Source organism: Giraffa tippelskirchi, chromosome 4 (assembly GCF_054371585.1).
Source record: "Giraffa tippelskirchi isolate mGirTip1 chromosome 4, T2T-mGirTip1v1.2.pri, whole genome shotgun sequence".
NCBI classification, from domain to species: Eukaryota; Metazoa; Chordata; class Mammalia; order Artiodactyla; family Giraffidae; genus Giraffa; species Giraffa tippelskirchi.
This window is the reverse complement of record NC_137278.1, coordinates 209,772,443-209,790,641: the sequence shown is the minus strand read 5'-3', so window position 1 is coordinate 209,790,641 and position 18,199 is coordinate 209,772,443. Positions and strand designations below refer to the sequence as shown.

The window sequence follows — 18,199 nt, the reverse complement described above, 5'->3', positions numbered from 1 at the left end:
CAAGTGGGCCTTAGAAAGCATCACTACGAACAAAGCTAGTGGAGGTGATGGAATTCCAGTTGAGCTATTTCAAATCCTAAAAGATGATGTTGTGAAAGTGCTGCACTCAATATGCCAGCAAATTTGGAAAACTCAGCAGTGGCCACAGGACTGGAAAGTCAGTTTTTATTCCAATCCCTAAGAAAGGCAATGCCAAAGAATGCTCAAACTACCGCACAATTGCACTCATCTCACATGCTAGTAAAGTAATGCTCAAAATTCTCCAAGCCAGGCTTTAGCAATACGTGAACTGTGAACTTCCAGATGGTCAAGCTGGTTTTAGAAAAGGCAGAGGAACCAGAGATCGAATTGCAAACATCCACTGGATCATCGAAAAAGCAAGAGAGTTCCAGAAAAACATCTATTTCTGCTTTATTGACTATGCCAAAGCCTTTGACTGTGTGGATCACAATAAACTGTGGAAAATTCTGAAAGAGATGGGAATACCAGACCACCTGACCTGCCTCCTGAGAAACCTGTATGCAGGTCAGGAAGCAACAGTTAGAACTGGACATGGAACAACAGACTGGTTCCAAATAGGAAAAGGAGTACGTCAAGGCTGTATATTGTCACCCTGCTTATTTAACTTATATGCAGAGTACATCATGAGAAATGCTGGGCTGGATGAAGCACAAGCTGGAATCAAGATTGCCGGGAGAAATATCAATAACCTCAGATACGCAAATGACACCACCCTTACGGCAGAAAGTGAAGAAGAACTAAAGAGCCTCTTGATGAAAGTGAAAGAGCAGAGTGTAAAAGTTGGCTTAAAGCTCAACATTCAGAAAACTAAGATTATGGCATCTGGTCCCATCACTTCATGGCAAATAGATGGGCAAACAGTGGAAACAGTGTCAGACTTTATGTTTTTGGGCTCCAAAATCACTGCAGATGGTGATTGCAGCCATGAAATTAAGACACTTAACTCCTTGGAAGGAAAGTTATGACCAACCTAGGCAGCATATTAAAAAGCAGAGACATTACTTTGTCAACAAAGATCCATCTAGTCAAGGCTATGGTTTTTCCAGTAGTCATGTCTGGATGTGAGAGTTGGACTGTGAAGAAAGCTGAGTGCCGAAGAATTGATGCTTTTGACCTGTGGTGTTGGAGAAGACTCTTGAGAGTCCCTTGGACTGCAAGAAGATCCAACCAGTCCATCCTAATGGAGATCAGTCCTGGGTGTTCATTGGAAGGACTGATGTTGAAGCTGAACTCCAATATGTTGGCCACCTGATGCAAAGAGCTGACTCATTTGAAAAGACCCTGATGCTGGGTAAGATTGAAGGCGGGAGAAGGGGACGACAGAGGATGAGATGGTCAGACTCAATGGACATGAGTTTGAGTAAACTCCAGGAGTTGGTGATGGACAAGGAGGCCTGGTGTGCTGAGGTTCATGGGGTTGCAAAGAGTCAGACACGACTGAGCGACTGAACTGAACTGAATTCAAGTCGAGTGTACAATTCAGTGGGTCTTAGGACCTTCATGGATTAGGTCGCCGTCGCCACTATCTAATTCCAGAACGTTTTCATCACCCCCAAAACACATCTTGAGCCCCGGGGCCCCAGCTGCATCCCACCCACGGATGCGCCTGTGTGGCCACCTCAGGTCAGGGGAAGCACCGGCCACGCGGCCCATCCTGTCTGGTTGTCCTCACTGCACATGAGGCTTCCAGGAGTGACCGAGTCTTCCCTCCTTTCTGCGGCAGAATGCCCTCCCACCGCATGGACGGGCCACGCCACGTCTATCCCTCCTCGGTGGTCACTCCCTGCGCCCCTACACTCCAGACCCTTGGGCGCAGAGATGAGGAAGAACCAATGCCCGCAAGGAGCTGGCAGATTAAAGGGGGAAACGACTTAAAAACTGGGAACCGGCCGATGGGGAGGGCTGTCTGTTCACAGCCAGGCCCTGGTGGGCAGACCCACGCGGCCTGCCCTCCCCTCTGATGCGGGATTGGGGTGAAGCGTGCTTCGAGGCCAGCTCTGGGTTCCCCCTCAGCCCAAGGGTGCCTGTGAACCTGCCTGCCGGGGGCTGTGGGCCTTGCTCTGCCCCCGGGCCAGCCCAGCTAAGCGGGTGGCCTGGGAACTCTGTCCAGGAGGCCCGGGCTCCCACAGGCCCCGAGCCCCCTGGGGACGGAGCCCGCCTGACTCTGCGCATATGTCGCCTCCGCCGGTTTACAGGCGGGAAGCCACGTCCCCCCAGGGCTCCCTGCACTGCACTGTCAGGGCCACGGGCACCGGGTCCCACCCAGCACGACACCCTTCCTGCTCCAAGATGCAGTTCACAGACAGCAGTGCAAGCAGCCTCCTTGGGGCTCAGACTTCTGTGCTGGGAAAACGGCTCTGGCAGGATCGACCCAGCTTCTCGTAAACCAGAGCAGATCCGACCACTTTCCAATCTCAAGGCACCGAGTCCACAGCAGCCCAAGGGCTCCTCGGGAGTGTCTTTCCTCCACATCCTCGCTTTCGAGGGTCTTCAGGGCACCGAGCTGCTGCCTCAGGTACAGGGCCTCAGCCCCTCTCCCGGGTCACAGAGGAGGCCGGGCCGCCCCAGGCCAGGACGGCAGGGAGGGGGTGCCTGCGGGAGGCAGACGCGAGCCGCAGCGATTTTTCTTGGTCTGTTTAGCGGGCTTATTATTTGACCCCAGGAAATGTCAGCAGCCTATTCCAGGTGTCACTCCCCCCAACAGGCCATTTGTTCGTCTCCGACGTAACGAAGTACTGGCACTTAACTCAGACAGCCCCCACGCCAATCCATCTTCCACAGGTCGAGAGAATCGGAATGACCCCTATTGTCAGAATGAGATAAACACTCTCCCACCAGAGAAGGCGCCCCCCGCACGGGGGAGCACTGGAAACAGCGCAGAACCTTCCAGAAGCCGCGGGCTGTGACTGCAGTCAGCCTCGAGGGACAGAGCGGGAAACACGGTGGGGCACAGGTGACAGACCGCCGGCGGTACCAGGGGGCAGGGCTGGACCAGACACCGGCAGAAAAGCAGGCGCAGCAAGGCTCTGTCTGACGGAGGCCGCGTACTGACCCCTCAGCGAGTCCACACCGCGGGGCGGGCGCCAGCTCGCGGGGGCAAGACCCCTGACCCCCAGGGTGCACACCTGCCCCCAGAGCTTGCCCGCTGCCCTTACGGTCCGCGGGGCGGTGGGGCAGGGGGCAAGGGGTCTGTGCCTCAGGTCAGCAGGACTCGGTGACGGCAGAGGCTGAGGCCAAAGAGAGGGGACACAGAGGTGAGGCAACCCGGCCGCCGGCCCAGGTTCAGGGGAAGAAACAGGACCCAAAGGGAGACGCTGATAAACTCACGGGAACAGGAGAGCAGACAGACCCGACCATCAGCAGACGGACGTGCGGCCTGCATAGCTACACGGTAGCAGGTATGTCCGAGCAGCGGCTCCGGGTGCTACCTCGGGACCTGAGCTGTGTGAACATCCTGACCCAACCTGTGAAGATGCTGTAGGCGAGGGCAGTGAGGGGCCTGGGGCCCCCACACAGCCTCCCCGTCTCCAGGCAGGGCAGACCCCACCCACAGCCCCGGGAGCCAGAACGCTCAGCGCCACGCTGGACTCCACAAAACAGTGTTTATGACAAACACACCACTTAAAATGACAGAATGTAAGCCAGACTGACTCATCAAAACCCAGACTAGATGCCACATCTTACTTTTATCTTTTACTCACAAATGGACATTAACGCTGGCGTGAGCAACACGGTCTCGAAGCTGCACCCAGCCCTCCTCCCCAGCTTGTCCGCACAGGTTGCTTCGGGGCCGGGCCTGCACCCCGGGGACAGCAAGCGGGGGAAAGATCTCTAACCCCACGGGGCCCTCAGAGTGCCGGGGGACAAGGGCACAGGCTAACCCCAGGGAGGCGGCAAAGGTGCTGACCGCCAGAGTCCCAGGCAGAAGACCCACAGTCCCAAGCAGACCACAAGTGAACACAAAGGGGCAGAACAGTAAAGCAGACACTTAATTAAAAATAATCTCACTTGCCTCCTTAGATCACAGAAAAGCTTTAGGGGATGGTTTGCATAAATTCTTTGAAAACGCTGTCTTGCTGTATGATTGTTTAAAAAGCAATTTGAAAAACCACCCCACTCTTTATCAACAGCTCCATTTATATGGAAAACTCCAGAACTGCACGTCAGACACGACATGAGAACACAGCTCAGACGGCGCCGCAGAGAACCCGGGCGGCCCCGCGTGTGGCTGGTGGGGCAGGAAACCATCGCCCTCTGTCTTCTACGGAAAGGTACAGAGTAAGAAGAAAGCATCCAATTTCACAAAGCAGTTATTTAGCAATGGGGGGGGGGATGCTGTTTAAGCCACTGGGCGAGTTTAACTAAAAGTCTGTCTTTTCCACAGACAAACAGCCCTGGAGCAAAAGTTCCCCACGGTGGTGGTACTGCCCTTGCAAATCGTGAGAGGCTTCTGGGGTGTTTGGGGGTCAGAAGGATTAGGGTGAGGAGATCCGCTGGGTTTTTTTGGGGGGCGGGGGTGCCAGCCATCCTCTGCCAGACACAGGAAGTGATTAGAAAATGGAAGAGACGGAGCCTCGTAAGGAGAAAACCACACAGGGATATAAGGGCTGCTTTGAAACATCCAAACATCCGTCTCAGGTGAATAAAGAGCAGGGCTCTCCTGTGCACATTCCTGTGTCCAGAAGAAAGAGAAGGTGAGCGGAAAAAGAGCAGGCAGGGCGATGAGCTCGCAGTCCTGGGGCACCATGACGAGGAAACCGCCATGACAGCCACCACCACCGACAGACAGAAGGACAGACAGGCGGACGGAGGGTTTCTCCTGTGTGTCCACAGCATGTCTTCTGTGCCAGGGTCGGTCTCACGGGAAGACGCCCGCTGGGGAGAACACCCCCACCCAGCAGACGCGGGGCTTGCGGGCAGGGAAGGTGCCAGGTGGGGCAGAGCCGGAGTCGGGGCTCATCCACTGGGCATCGTGGCTGCGCTGGGCCAGGCGAGGGCACCGGGGTCTCTGACTCCAGGCGGAGAGGAGGGAAGCGCCCTGGTCACTAACCTCCTGGCACGGCAACAACTCGTGAGAGGCAGGACTTCCTGCAGAAGAACAACAGCCCCGTCCTCTCCTCCACTGGACGGCAAGAGAGCCGGTCCCCGCGGAAGCTCACCGAGCTGCGACCTCCTGGGCGGGACCCCCATGGCCTCCCTCTGCCCCCAGGAAACCCCGGCGTGGGCAAGGCTGGGGACACAGGCTGGAGCCTCACTCACGGGGGTGGGGACCAGGGAGCTCTCACAGCGGGCTTCCCCACGGAGGTAAACTCAACAGGGTGGCTGGCCAACCAAAAAGGGAAATGGCTCACATTTAAACACCGCCCAGACGCTCGCGGATCCCAGGACACGGACCACCCACGCAGGCTGGAGGGCAGCCTCCAGCACCACAAGCTTCAGGAGGCAAGCTGGCCCTGCTGGAGACCAGGGAGGGCAGGAAAGGGACCAACGCGGTCGTTATGACCTCGGCCATCACCCACCACGCTCGAGCCCTGCCTGCGATGAGCCTCTTCGCGTAATTGGGAGCCTAACTGGCGATCAGAAACACCCCCTTCTTTACCAGCAAGCTGGAGCCGCTCTGTGGTCTAATCTTCCGCATCCCTCGACTTGGGAGGTTTAAATTTGAAACGCTGACACTCTGGTGATGGAGTCTCCGGCACTTAATTACATAGGTTTGGGCTCCAACGTAGGGGAAAAGTCCTGCTTTGGTGAAAGAGGTGTCTCAACTCAAGACCATAAATTCACGAAAACTGTTTGGCCCGGCACAACTGATGAACGTGATGATCAGACTGGCTGAGCAGTAGGAATTTTTAATTCTAACATAAGTAATATAAAAGCATCTCAAGGTTATACAAATCACAGGCCGTCGCCATGGGCAGACAAGGACCACTGGTTAAAGGCAAAACAAGGATGACGAGCTCCTTCGGGGTCCGGCAGGCCGGCACCATTCGGCCACGTCCAACTGTCCACCTCCTGGCCCTGAGAGGGACCTTGATGACAAGGATCCGCTTCTCACCACCAGCGGGGCTCTGTTCCTGTCCCCTCATACCCCTGCACACCCCCCGTCATGGTCTCCACCCCTGCATACTCCCCATCATAGTCTCCGCCCCTGCACACCCCCCAATCACAGTCTCCCCCCTGCACACCCCCCAATCACAGTCTCCCCCCTGCACACCCCCGTCACGGTCTCCGCCCCTGCACACCCCCGTCACGGTCTCCCCCCTGCACACCCCCATCACGGTCTCCCCACTGCACACCCCTGTCACGGTCTCCCCCCTGCACACCCCCGTCACGGTCTCCACCCCTGCACACACCCATCCCGTCGCGCCCCTGCACACCCCCCCATCATGGTCTCCCCCCTGCATACCCCCGTCACGGTCTCCGCCCCTGCACACCCCCGTCACGGTCTCCCCGTCACGGTCTCCCCCCTGCACACCCCCGTCACGGTCTCCCCGCTGCACACCCCCGTCACGGTCTCCCCGCTGCACACCCCCGTCACGGGTCTCACCTCCTGCACACCCCCGTCACGGTCTCCCCGCTGCACACCCCCGTCACGGTCTCCCCCCTGCACACCCCCGTCACGGTCTCCGCCCCTGCACACCCCCGTCACGGTCTCCCCCCTGCACACCCCCGTCACGGTCTCCGCCCCTGCACACCCCCGTCACGGTCTCCCCCCTGCACACCCCCGTCACGGTCTCCACCCCTGCACACACCCATCCCGTCGCACCCCTGCACCCCCCCATCACGGTCTCCCCCCTGCACACCCCCGTCACGGTCTCCGCCCCTGCACACCCCCGTCACGGTCTCCCCGTCACGGTCTCCCCACTGCACACCCCCGTCACGGTCTCCCCCCTGCACACCCCCGTCACGGTCTCCACCCCTGCACACCCCCGTCACGGTCTCCCCCCTGCACACCCCCGTCACGGTCTCCCCGTCACGGGTCTCACCCCCTGCACACCCCCATCACGGTCTCCCCCCCTGCACACCCCCGTCACGGTCTCCCCACTGCACACCCCCGTCACGGGTCTCACCCCCTGCACACCCCCGTCACGGGTCTCACCCCCTGCACACCCCCGTCACGGTCTCCCCCCGCACACCCCCGTCACGGTCTCCCCCCTGCACACCCCCGTCACGGTCTCCACCCCTGCACACCCCCGTCACGGTCTCCCCCCTGCACACCCCCGTCACGGTCTCCAGCCTCGCAGAGCTGTAGCCCCAGCAGAAGGCACGGCTCTGGGGGACAGAACACCGGGCAGGGGGGCAGGCAGCCGCAGGTCTCTTCCTAGAAGAACGCGGTATCCGACCCCAGGGGCAAGGCCTCTGGGGACACTTGGGGAAAGGACGGGCTGGTGTGCGGGCTGAGATCGGGCGTGAAGGGAACCTTCGGTATCCTGGGTTTCTCCTGTTTTTATAATGTTGTTTTGATAAAAGGAACAATGTTTAATCTCACAGCATTCTTTTGGCTTGATGGGCTCTTTGATTTTTTTTTTTTCCCATAACGCTGTGAGTAGAGGTTTTGGTAATAGAATTGCCATTGGTTCAAATACTGATTGATTCTCTTAACTTGTATTGAGCACTTGTTTGAGCAAGAAAATGTGGGGATGGGAAAAAGGTAAAGAGGAACCACGTGCAGAGCCTGGAGGAAGGGGGACCAGGCACACGTTCATCCACTGACTCACTGATTCATTCGTTCTGCTTACCAATCTCCTTCATTGATCTGATTCATCTCTGGGGGGTGCGCTGCACACGGCCGTGTTTGCGAACAAAAACTGCTGAGCAGAGAGTGAGCAGGGACGGGGCTCAGAGGGCCCTCAGGGGGATGCGGGCGGGGGCGATGTGGCATCTGGCCTGGGCCTGGGAGGACAGCGGGCAGGGCACAGGGGCACGGGAGAGAAGGCCACGCGAGGGAGGGCGCGGGGGCACACCCCAGCAGCTGCGCGGACGTCCACACAGCCAGGCCGGGCCAGAGGCCCTGAGGCTCCAGGGTGCCCGGCCCTGAGCTGGACTTCCTTAGTGGGAAGCGGGGCCGTGGAGACATCGGTGCATTGGAGTCGGCGCACCCGGGGCGGGGGGAGCAGGGGTCTGGTGGAGGAACAGTGCTGTGGGCAGGAGAGACGCTCCCAACCAGGGCCTGAGAGCCGCAACCACCACCTGAGCGTCTAGGCCCCACCGACACCCCCATCAGTAAAGTCCCTGCCAGGGACCACGTCAGCTTCACGCTGTGAAATGCCAGGCACTGCCGTCTCCTGCAGAGGACAGTGGCAGGCCGGGTCATGGCAATGCCCGGCTACCTTTCTCCAGCACGTGTCACCAGCTGCGTCCCCTCCACTGCTGTACCTACGTGTGTGTCCCCCTCTGCCGCAAGAGCTCCGAGAGCAGGGCCGTGCCCCCTCCACTCACACACAGCAGACACCCCCAGACCACCTGCCAAGTGCCTGAATGGCCTGCTGCCAGAGACCTGACAGCCCAGGAGGGAGGAGGGACTACATCGACAACTCGACCTAGAGCATGGTGCCATTATGCCAGCACGCTCTGTGAGGAACGAAAAAAGAATTTACCCCGCAGTCTCTGGTTAAAGAAAATATCCAACTTATTGCTGAATTTAAGCGTCAACACTTTGGCCACCTGATGCAAAGCGCCGGCTCATTGGAGAAGACCCTAATGCTGGGAGAGATTGAGGGCAGGAGGAGAAGGGGACGAGAGAGGACGAGATGGTTGGATGGCATCACCGACTCAATGGACATGGGTTTGAGCAAGCTCTGGGAGACAGTGAAGGACAGGGAGGCCTGGCGCGCTGCAGTCCACGGGGGCGCAAAGAGTCAGACACGACTGAAGAGACTGAACAACGAACAATAACTTGCTTCCACAAATGGCAATGCAAACAAGTCAATGAAGGAGGCTTCATTCACAATGAAGAAAGCGTTCTTCCAAATGAGGTCACATGCAACCTGCTCCAATGGCCTCCTTCTCACAGAAGCCCAGGGTGCCCTGAACAGAAGGCCCAGCTCCTCTGACCCGGAGGCACCCTGAAAGACAGCAGCAGGTGCTGACCTCGCCTTTGAGAAGCACGGGCACACAGTCAGGAAAACAGCTCCCCGGGGTCCGCCTCTCCCAGGAGAGCAGGCCCTCTTCGGCTCCTGCCCTCTCTCTCACTCAAGAATCAGAAGCGGGGCGCACACGGCTTTCCCAGGGGTCACACGGATCATGAAACGCAGGCCGCTCACCTGAGACGTGCTGGTGCCTGGGCCGCTCGTCAGGCTCTCGGGACGAACGCGCCCACACTTCCTCACTGTGTTCAAGGGCTTGAGCCCCTTGTTACTCCCTAACGAGGAAAGGAGTGGAAGACTTTGGGGTAAGACCTTTCTGACGGCGCGTCTCCAAGCAGAAGCCGATTCTGTAGACAGGCTCGTCCTTCACGAGGTGGACGGCTGTCATTTAAATAGAGAATGAGCTTTCTGGAGTCGAGATCATCTGATAAAGGCAAACTGATCACAAATCAATCCACTCAATTGATTTACTCCCTTTATCCAATTAAGTCAAAAATAATTCCTCAAAGGATAAATGGGTCTTTAAGTCAATCAGCAAAATGCTTACTCACTCAAATCAACACTAATACAGCCAGAAGGAAAGACAAGTTGACCAACAGGAGACCCTCCTTGTTCCTGAGGGTCTGGGCAGACAGCACTCAGAAGCGGGTGGGGGAAAGCTTGGGGTGCGGCACTGGGACAGAAAGTCGCCCCTGAAGGGGCGTGTAGAGGCGCTTCCCCCAGCATGATGATGGAATTCTGACTTCTCAGCTCAGAGAAAGACCCTCCCAGGGAAAAGCTCAGCACAAAAGGGAAACCCGGTCTAGATCACCACAGTCAAATATAAAATGGTCGTAAGCGAAAAACTGAGAAAGTAAAACAAACCGGATAAACATCTGCAACACGGTACCGGCCAAGGAGAGACATCAAACAAGCTACGAAGAACTGTTTGCCAGCAAGAAAAATACATACATGAGCCCGGTGAAAATGAGGAAAATACCTGAAAAGGAAACTTTACAAAAAAGTCAAACATAAAGAAACGATCAGTAGCGCTAGCTATTAATAAATTCAAATAAACATGACCAATTTAATAAACATAAAACGATAACATTTCAAAGCTTCAAGTACCCACCAAGGGTACAGGCAAAGAGAAACAGACTCGGGACCCACGTGGAGCACGCAGTACGGAAGTCCTACTAAGGGAAGGATGCAGAGGTTCGGACACAGCGGGTGAGAGGCCACGAGCACCCATGGAGCTCTGCAGCACCCAGGCGGGAGGCAGGGCTGAGTGGGGCCCGCGGTTCTATCCTGCCACGCTGGGGTCTGCCGGAGGAGCTGGGCTTCCCCACCCAGGCCTCGACACCCCAACTCCCGTGAGAACAGGCGGGCCACCCCCAGGCCCAGGTCAGGATGAGCACGGTGCTGTCCCACTTGACTGCTAAGGACACAGTGAAAGCCCAGACGTGCTCTCCAGGAAGTCACACCGTGAGCACCTTTGCCCGGTGATGGAGGCCCTCCCGTGCCAGCCCATTACAAGAGTCAGCAGCCCACCCGACAGACACGAGTCTGAGCAAACTCTGGGAGACGGTGAAGGACAGGGAAGCCCGGAGTGCTGCAGTCCACGGGGCCGCAAAGAGTCGGACACGACCGAGCGACTGAACAGCAACAACAACAAAAAAGCTCAATGGGCTCCTCCCCACTTTTGCAACGTACGTCTGTTCCAAGTAAGCGGATCCACTGTGTGGCTCTCCAATTTGTCCGTAAGAGGAAATTTCCCGTCGACAAGAACCCTGGGGCCTCCTTTAAAATACAGGGCCCTTCCTTCCCTGCTGGTCGGGTGGCCTCCTGGCTCACAGCCCAACAAATGCTCTGGGTCCCCACAGTCTGGGAGGGGACAGTCAGCCTCTGGGTGTCGAGAAGGTCCTCAAAAGGCCTGACTGCAGAAAAATCCCACAGGTAAACTTCTAATTCATGACAGGCATTTATTTTGCAAGCAGCACACTCATTCTCCATCCCGCCTGAAGAAGCATTCAGACGCAGAAGGGGTGTTGCAGCTGGCAGCCCCGACTTCCCGCACGGCCAGCATAGAACCACGGTGGCCACTGATGGGGTGGCGGGGAGCGCCCCACACCACAGGAAGGCGTGTCCCACACTCAGCCCGCAGCTCCCACGTCACAGGTGGACCGTCCACCCCATGCCCCACACTCAACCTGCAGCTCCCGCATCACAAGTGAACCATCCACGCCATGTCCCACGCTCAGGCCCCCGCAGCTCCTGCGTCACAGGTGGACCGTCCACCCCATGCCCCACACTCAACCTGCAGCTCCCGTGTCACAAGTGGACCGTCCACGCCGTGTCCCACGCTCAGGCCCCCGCAGCTCCCGTGTCACAGGTGGACCGTCCACGCCGTGTCCCACGCTCAGGCCCCCGCAGCTCCCGCGTCACAGGTGGACCGTCCACGCCGTGTCCCACGCTCAGCCCGCAGCTCCCACGTCACAGGTGGACCGTCCACGCCGTGTCCCACGCTCAGCCCGCAGCTCCCGCGTCACAGGTGGACCGTCCACGCCGTGTCCCACGCTCAGGCCCCCGCAGCTCCCGCGTCACAGGTGGACCGTCCACGCCGTGTCCCACGCTCAGGCCCCCGCAGCTCCCGCGTCACAGGTGGACCGTCCACGCCGTGTCCCACGCTCAGGCCCCCGCAGCTCCCGCGTCACAGGTGGACCGTCCACGCCGTGTCCCACGCTCAGGCCCCCGCAGCTCCCGCGTCACAGGTGGACCGTCCACGCCGTGTCCCACGCTCAGGCCCCCGCAGCTCCCGCGTCACAGGTGGACCGTCCACGCCGTGTCCCACGCTCAGGCCCCCGCAGCTCCCGCGTCACAGGTGGACCGTCCACGCCGTGTCCCACGCTCAGGCCCCCGCAGCTCCCGCGTCACAGGTGGACCGTCCACGCCGTGTCCCACGCTCAGGCCCCCGCAGCTCCCGCGTCACAGGTGGACCGTCCACGCCGTGTCCCACGCTCAGCCCGCAGCTCCCACGTCACAGGTGGACCGTCCACGCCGTGTCCCACGCTCAGCCCGCAGCTCCCGCGTCACAGGTGGACCGTCCACGCCGTGTCCCACGCTCAGGCCCCCGCAGCTCCCGCGTCACAGGTGGACCGTCCACGCCGTGTCCCACGCTCAGGCCCCCGCAGCTCCCGCGTCACAGGTGGACCGTCCACGCCGTGTCCCACGCTCAGGCCCCCGCAGCTCCCGCGTCACAGGTGGACCGTCCACGCCGTGTCCCACGCTCAGGCCCCCGCAGCTCCCGCGTCACAGGTGGACCGTCCACGCCGTGTCCCACGCTCAGGCCCCCGCAGCTCCCGCGTCACAGGTGGACCGTCCACGCCGTGTCCCACGCTCAGGCCCCCGCAGCTCCCGCGTCACAGGTGGACCGTCCACGCCGTGTCCCACGCTCAGGCCCCCGCAGCTCCCGCGTCACAGGTGGACCGTCCACGCCGTGTCCCACGCTCAGGCCCCCGCAGCTCCCGCGTCACAGGTGGACCGTCCACGCCGTGTCCCACGCTCAGGCCCCCGCAGCTCCCGCGTCACAGGTGGACCGTCCACGCCGTGTCCCACGCTCAGGCCCCCGCAGCTCCCGCGTCACAGGTGGACCGTCCACGCCGTGTCCCACGCTCAGCCCGCTGCTCCCGCGTCACAGGTGGACCGTCCACGCCGTGTCCCACGCTCAGCCCGCTGCTCCCGCGTCACAGGTGGACCGTCCACGCCGTGTCCCACGTTCAGCCCGTCGCTCCCGCGTCACAGGTGGACCATCCACACCCTACAGAAGCACACCAACTCCTGCCAGACCCAAGACCAGAGCACAGGGAGGGAAGGGGCAGCCGCAAGCTTCTCCCAAGAGCCCTCAGGTGGACCGAGGGAGCTAGACGCCTGACTCCATGCCTGCCTCTGAGCCCACACCCAGGCTGAGGACGAGGGCGTGGGGACGGCCTTGCTGGGCCCCCAGACCAGCCCGAGGGCCTCACGGCCTGTCCAGGGCAGAGCCTGGGCCGGGGGGGTGGGCAACCTCATCACCAGAATCACCCGAGCCACCACGCGGCCATCGCCCTGCATGCCTGGAGGCCAAGAGGAGAAGCCGACGCGGACACGGGTCCTCAAGGGGCACGTTCGAGCCCCCGTCACTTCACTCCCCAGTCACAGAAGAAAAGCTGACAAACTCAAACCCTTAAATAAAGGGCGAGTTAGCCACAAATCAGCTGTCATCTCAAATGCAACCAGGCCACCGAGTTTCCCAGCATTCCAGTTCACCCCAGTTTTTTCTACGCAGAGTTTTCTCTCAGCTTTTCCTGTGGCGAGGGTTGCATTATAAATATGAACATGCGTCTTGCTGGAAGCTGCAATTGGTGGTGAGGGTTCTCCACTCTACCCCACGCCCTCTGAAGCCATCTTTCAGGAGGCGGGTTAACAGGCCAGGCCTGTGCTCCGCCAGCTCCCTAACCACCTCGCTTCTCTGGGCTGCAACGTCATCTGAACACATCTCCACTATCAGGAACGCATCCGTGGACATTTTTCTTGCACAAGGGGTCTGATCCCTGTTGAGAATCGTTTGCTTATGACAAGCATCTCAGATGAAACTGGCAGGTGAACAGTAAGTACGTTTTCAGGACTCCTGGCAAATCTTACTAAAATATTTTGAAGAAGCGTTTGGAATTTACACCATAGCCAGGACACCTGAGACTGTGGCCCCACCCTCTTTCATCAGCGGTTCCTTCTTTCCACCTCTGGGAAGGCTCAAATAGCTCAGTAAAATGAGGTTTAATTTGCATTATTTTATATTCTGGTGAGGGTTCACTTTTTCGCAGCTGCTCCTTAAGCCCATTTTGGATTCACTGAGTTATCAGCGCAGCCCTGAGGAGTGGGGAGGAGGTGGGTTCTCACCCCCAGGAGTGGGGTCTCCAGATTGGGATTTCAGAACCCTGGTCTCCTACTAAGCGCAGCCCTCAGGGGCAAAGGCCAGGCCTCCCAGCAGACTCGGGACGGGAACCAACTGGCCCAGCTCACCATACCTGCAGGATCCCAGTTGCCCCGAGGAAACACAAAGAAACTAAGGAACCCAAATCACAACACCCCAGATGAATCTGTCAAAACACACACACACAGAGACACACATACACTCCCCAGACTGGCGGGCTGGCGGCCTGTGCAGGCGCACACGGGTCCCTCTGTAATCACACGGATTCCTCTGTAACCGCTGTAATCACAGCACCGGGTCTGCTCTCCGTCTAGTACCTGGGCTTCATAAGGATTCAGTCTGTCCATGGGCTGCGGTGGGAGGCCCCTGACCAAGGCCCGGGCCCCCATGTCCGGGGGAGGTGGGGGAGACGTCACTGAATGAGAGGCTGTGTTAACCTTCTCCCCAGCCTCTATCAACCCAGCTGCCCGAAGAGATAATGGAGTCACTTTTCTGTCGTGTTAGTGCTGGGACTACAAAACGCAAAATTAGGGGTGCGGGCCTGGAACGTTGCGAGCCGTGCAGAAAACGGGGAGCTACACGGTCACTGTGACGACCACCTGTCGCGGTCTCTCGGCTGGTCTCCTGAACACAGAACACGCCACCCAGGCTGCTCCCGTAAGTGCTGAGTGTGGCCTAAACATGTCCAAGCCCCTGGAAAAGCTCAACGTTCCTCAGATATAGTCATCCCGTAAGTGCCGGACGTGGCCTAAACATGTCCAAGCCCCTGGAAAAGCCCAGTGTTCCCAGAAATAAAGTCACACAGAAACGCATTACAGTCTGCAGGCGCTGGTGACCTTGTGCACGGGTTGTGGTGGAAGCCAAGTGTGAATCCACAGCCATCACTCAACTTGAAGTGAAGTGACACTCAGTCGTGTCTGACCCTCTGCGACCCCATGGACTGCAGCCCACCAGGCTCCTCTGTCTGTGAGATTCTCCAGGCGAGAAACCTGGAGTGGGTTGCCATTTCCTTCTCCAGGGGATCTTCCCCACCCAGGGACTGAACCCAGGGCTCCACGTTGCAGGCAGACGCTTTACCAACTGAGCGTGGGAGCAAAACTTCAGAAACACTTAGATGATGCTTTACCTCCATTCCTACGTTTTCTGAAATTCTTCACTTGTTTTTAAAAAGTTAGACTATTTTAATGTATTGGTATCATGAATGTCTGCTTACTCAAAGGCAGTTAGGAGACTCAACACAATGCTGAAGCTGCCTGGAACAGAGAAGACCCAATACCAACCAACTAACAGTATTTGCAGAGAAAATGAGAGGAGGAGGGTTTGTCAGAGCAAAGCCTCAGCGGCCTGATCTGTAGTAATCGCTCCGCTGTGGTTCTCTACGAGTGCCACTGGACTCTCCGTGCCCGGAGTCCTGGGTGAGTGTTTCTGTTTTGTGCTTTGAGGAAATCTGTTCTCTTAGCTGGAGACCAGCCATTCTCTGGTCTGCAGCTGTATGTGCCTGGTACTGACCACGGGGCCTGCTCACTGCAGGTTGGCTTGAGGGTCCTCAACACCAGTATCGAAAAGATGCCAAGAAAACAGATTTCTAATCAGGGGCTCCCCTGCACCTCACACACGAGGCCTGCCAGGGTGTAGTCAACATGCCACCGCCCACGAGCTCAGGTGAGGATGAGCATGGTTAAGGGGAGGCACGCGGTTAAGGAGCCCGGATGCCTGGGGAGCTGCAGCCAGGAGTGAGGACCTTGCTTCCAGAAACTCCCCCAAGGTCAGTACGTCCTCAGACAAAGCAAAGATGGGACATCACTCTTGAGGAGCGGTCAAGCCTGCTGCCAACCTGGGAACTCAGAGAGAGAAGTGCCTGGCAGACTGGGGGGCCCAGCTGCCCACGCGGGGCTGGTCCTCACCCTCGCCGGGGGCCCTGTGGACAGGGGCTGGCTGGGCGGTGGAGGAGGAATTCTGAAAGAACACGTCTGAACAGTTCAAAGTGTCCATAAAGAATGGCTCTCCAACAACAAGAAGGTCACCCAAGGTGGAGGGGGTCCTCCACCTACCCACGGACAGCCCCTGGTCCCACCCTCACGGAAAGACAGAGGACCAGCACCCAGGGATGAACGGGATTACAGTGCTGGCTGCAGGGGACCTGGGAACCAGGAGCGTGCCGAGAAGGGACTCAGGGGCCAGGGCTGGCACAGCCCGGGGACAGGACAGTGAACTGCCAGGTGCCAGCCACGAGGAAAACCAGAAGGACCCGGGCCAGGTTCCGATGCCTCTGGGCCAACAACCCCCTGGAGGCTGCGAGCACCCCTGGAGGGCAGGTTCAAGAAGGGGCCCCACCACCACGCCTCCCGGCTCCTGCCCCCACTGTCACCGGCCTCCAGGCACAGCCACTGCCGCTGAGGACACTGTCCCCAGCCTGGACAAATGCAGGAGACGTGCAGGGTACTGGGGGGCGTCTGCCACAATCGGGGGGCCCTGGCTCTCCCGCCTGCCATCCACCCCCCTCCAGGGCCTCTTCTACAAACGGCCCCACCCTGGGCACTGGTCAGGGCTCACCGGCCGGTGGCTGCCCCTCCCTGGTGGGGGCTGGGGAGCCGGCTAGTCTTAGGGCACCAGGGGTGTTGGGGGGGGTGCAGGCCCGGCAAAGCTCCTCTCCCTCACCCTCTCCAGGGCGCGTCCTCCTGGTGGACAGTCCCTCGGGGCTGGATCCCTGCAGCGCCCACCCCCTCCCCTGGCAGACAGTCCCTCGGGGCTGGATCCCTGCAGTGCTCACCCTCTCCAGGGCGCGTCCTCCTGGCGGACAGTCCCTCGGGGCTGAATCCCTGCAGCGCCCACCCCCTCCGGGGCGCGTCCTCCTGGCGGACAGTCCCTCGGGGCTGGATCCCTGCAGCCCCCACCCCCTCCGGGGCGTGTTCTCCTGTTGGACAGTCCCTCGGGGCTGGATCCCTGCAGCACCCACCCCCTCTGGGGCGCGTCCTCCTGGCGGACAGTCCCTCGGGGCTGGATCCCTGCAGCGCTCACCCCCAGCCAGATGGATCCATGTCCATGGATCTGCTCAGCCCCACCCGCTGACCCATGCTGGTCTGCACTGTCGGGGCCCAGGTGGAGGGGGGCGTTTCCACCGGCCCCCAGGCCCCAGCCCTCGGTGTGCAGACTGGGCGACAGCTCGATGAATTCAGAGGCCCCAGCCTGCCTCCAGGCGCCGCGGACTCTGGAGCCGAGCCTCCACCAAGCACCCGGCCGACCTCCTCGCCCGCCTGCGGCCTGCCCTGTGCTGTGTGCCCGCCTCCGCACCTCCCTCCACCACCTGCCTGACTCACCGCGTCCTTCAGTACCTGATCCGGGGTGACCCTGCTCCCAGCCTTGCCAGCGGCAGAGAGGGCCTAAATCTGAGACCCCGGAGAATGATGACGCCTTCCCACGGAAGCCCTCATGTGTGAGTGAGAGGAGACGCTCTGCCAGAGCCTGCAGCCTCCACTCTCCCCGCCCCCGGGCACACACGGCCTCGCCGACAAGACACGCACCTAGATGCAGAGGGCAGCTCCCACCCGCCTGCCCAGCCTCACCACCTTAGGGCTGGACCAGACAGCAGACACTCCCAGGGCAACCCTGCCAACTGAGGGTGGCAGGCTGACCCAAGAGAGGGTCTTCTGTCTGGCTCTTCTAGGGAAGCGGTCTTGCTAACAGCACATTTATTATGACACACCATTCTTAAAAATAATCTGAGGGATACAGAAGGTATATAAAGAAAAATGCCCGGAAACGCACCATACAGCTTCAGCTGACATCGTGGTACAGTTCACTGCATCACAATTTGGTCCATAACGCTCCTACATACGCACCTTTTTTAATAAACCAGAATTGAGACTGAATGTGACGTTCGAGGTCCCACTACTTTTGTGTATTTGGTCATTTTCACGTGTTGAAAATGCATGGAAATCACACACCACCACTGGCTTACGCATCCCCTATGGCTGGACATGTGGGTTTGTCTGGCACCTCTGCAAGGACAAAGGCCTCGACAAGGAACCCTCAGCCCCGGCTTCGTGCCTTCTCCCGCCTCCTCCAGACAAGGAGGCCCCCGAGCCTTTCGGGACTCAGAGATTACGGGGTGTCAACCTCATCACACCTCAAAAGCACTGAGCAT

General features: G+C 59.2%; 2 protein-coding genes across 5 annotated transcripts in view; one reads left to right on the top strand and one right to left on the bottom strand.

Annotated features, from left to right (window-relative positions):
• The window catches only part of TBC1D22A (TBC1 domain family member 22A), a 260,169-nt gene that overhangs the window by 99,458 nt on the left and 142,512 nt on the right, over positions 1 to 18,199 (bottom strand). The window lies entirely within an intron of this gene.
• On the top strand, positions 7,542 to 15,071 carry LOC145544878 (uncharacterized). Of its 2 annotated transcripts, none has more exons than XM_081588268.1 (2): positions 7,542 to 12,566; positions 12,836 to 15,071. In XM_081588268.1, exons 1-2 carry the CDS (start codon positions 11,333 to 11,335, stop codon positions 13,015 to 13,017), a joined length of 1,416 nt encoding a protein of 471 aa, XP_081444394.1. In that variant the 5' UTR covers positions 7,542 to 11,332; the 3' UTR covers positions 13,018 to 15,071. The 2 variants fall into 2 exon arrangements, with proteins under 2 accessions (XP_081444394.1, XP_081444393.1); XM_081588267.1 differs by having other exon boundaries at positions 7,542 to 12,621.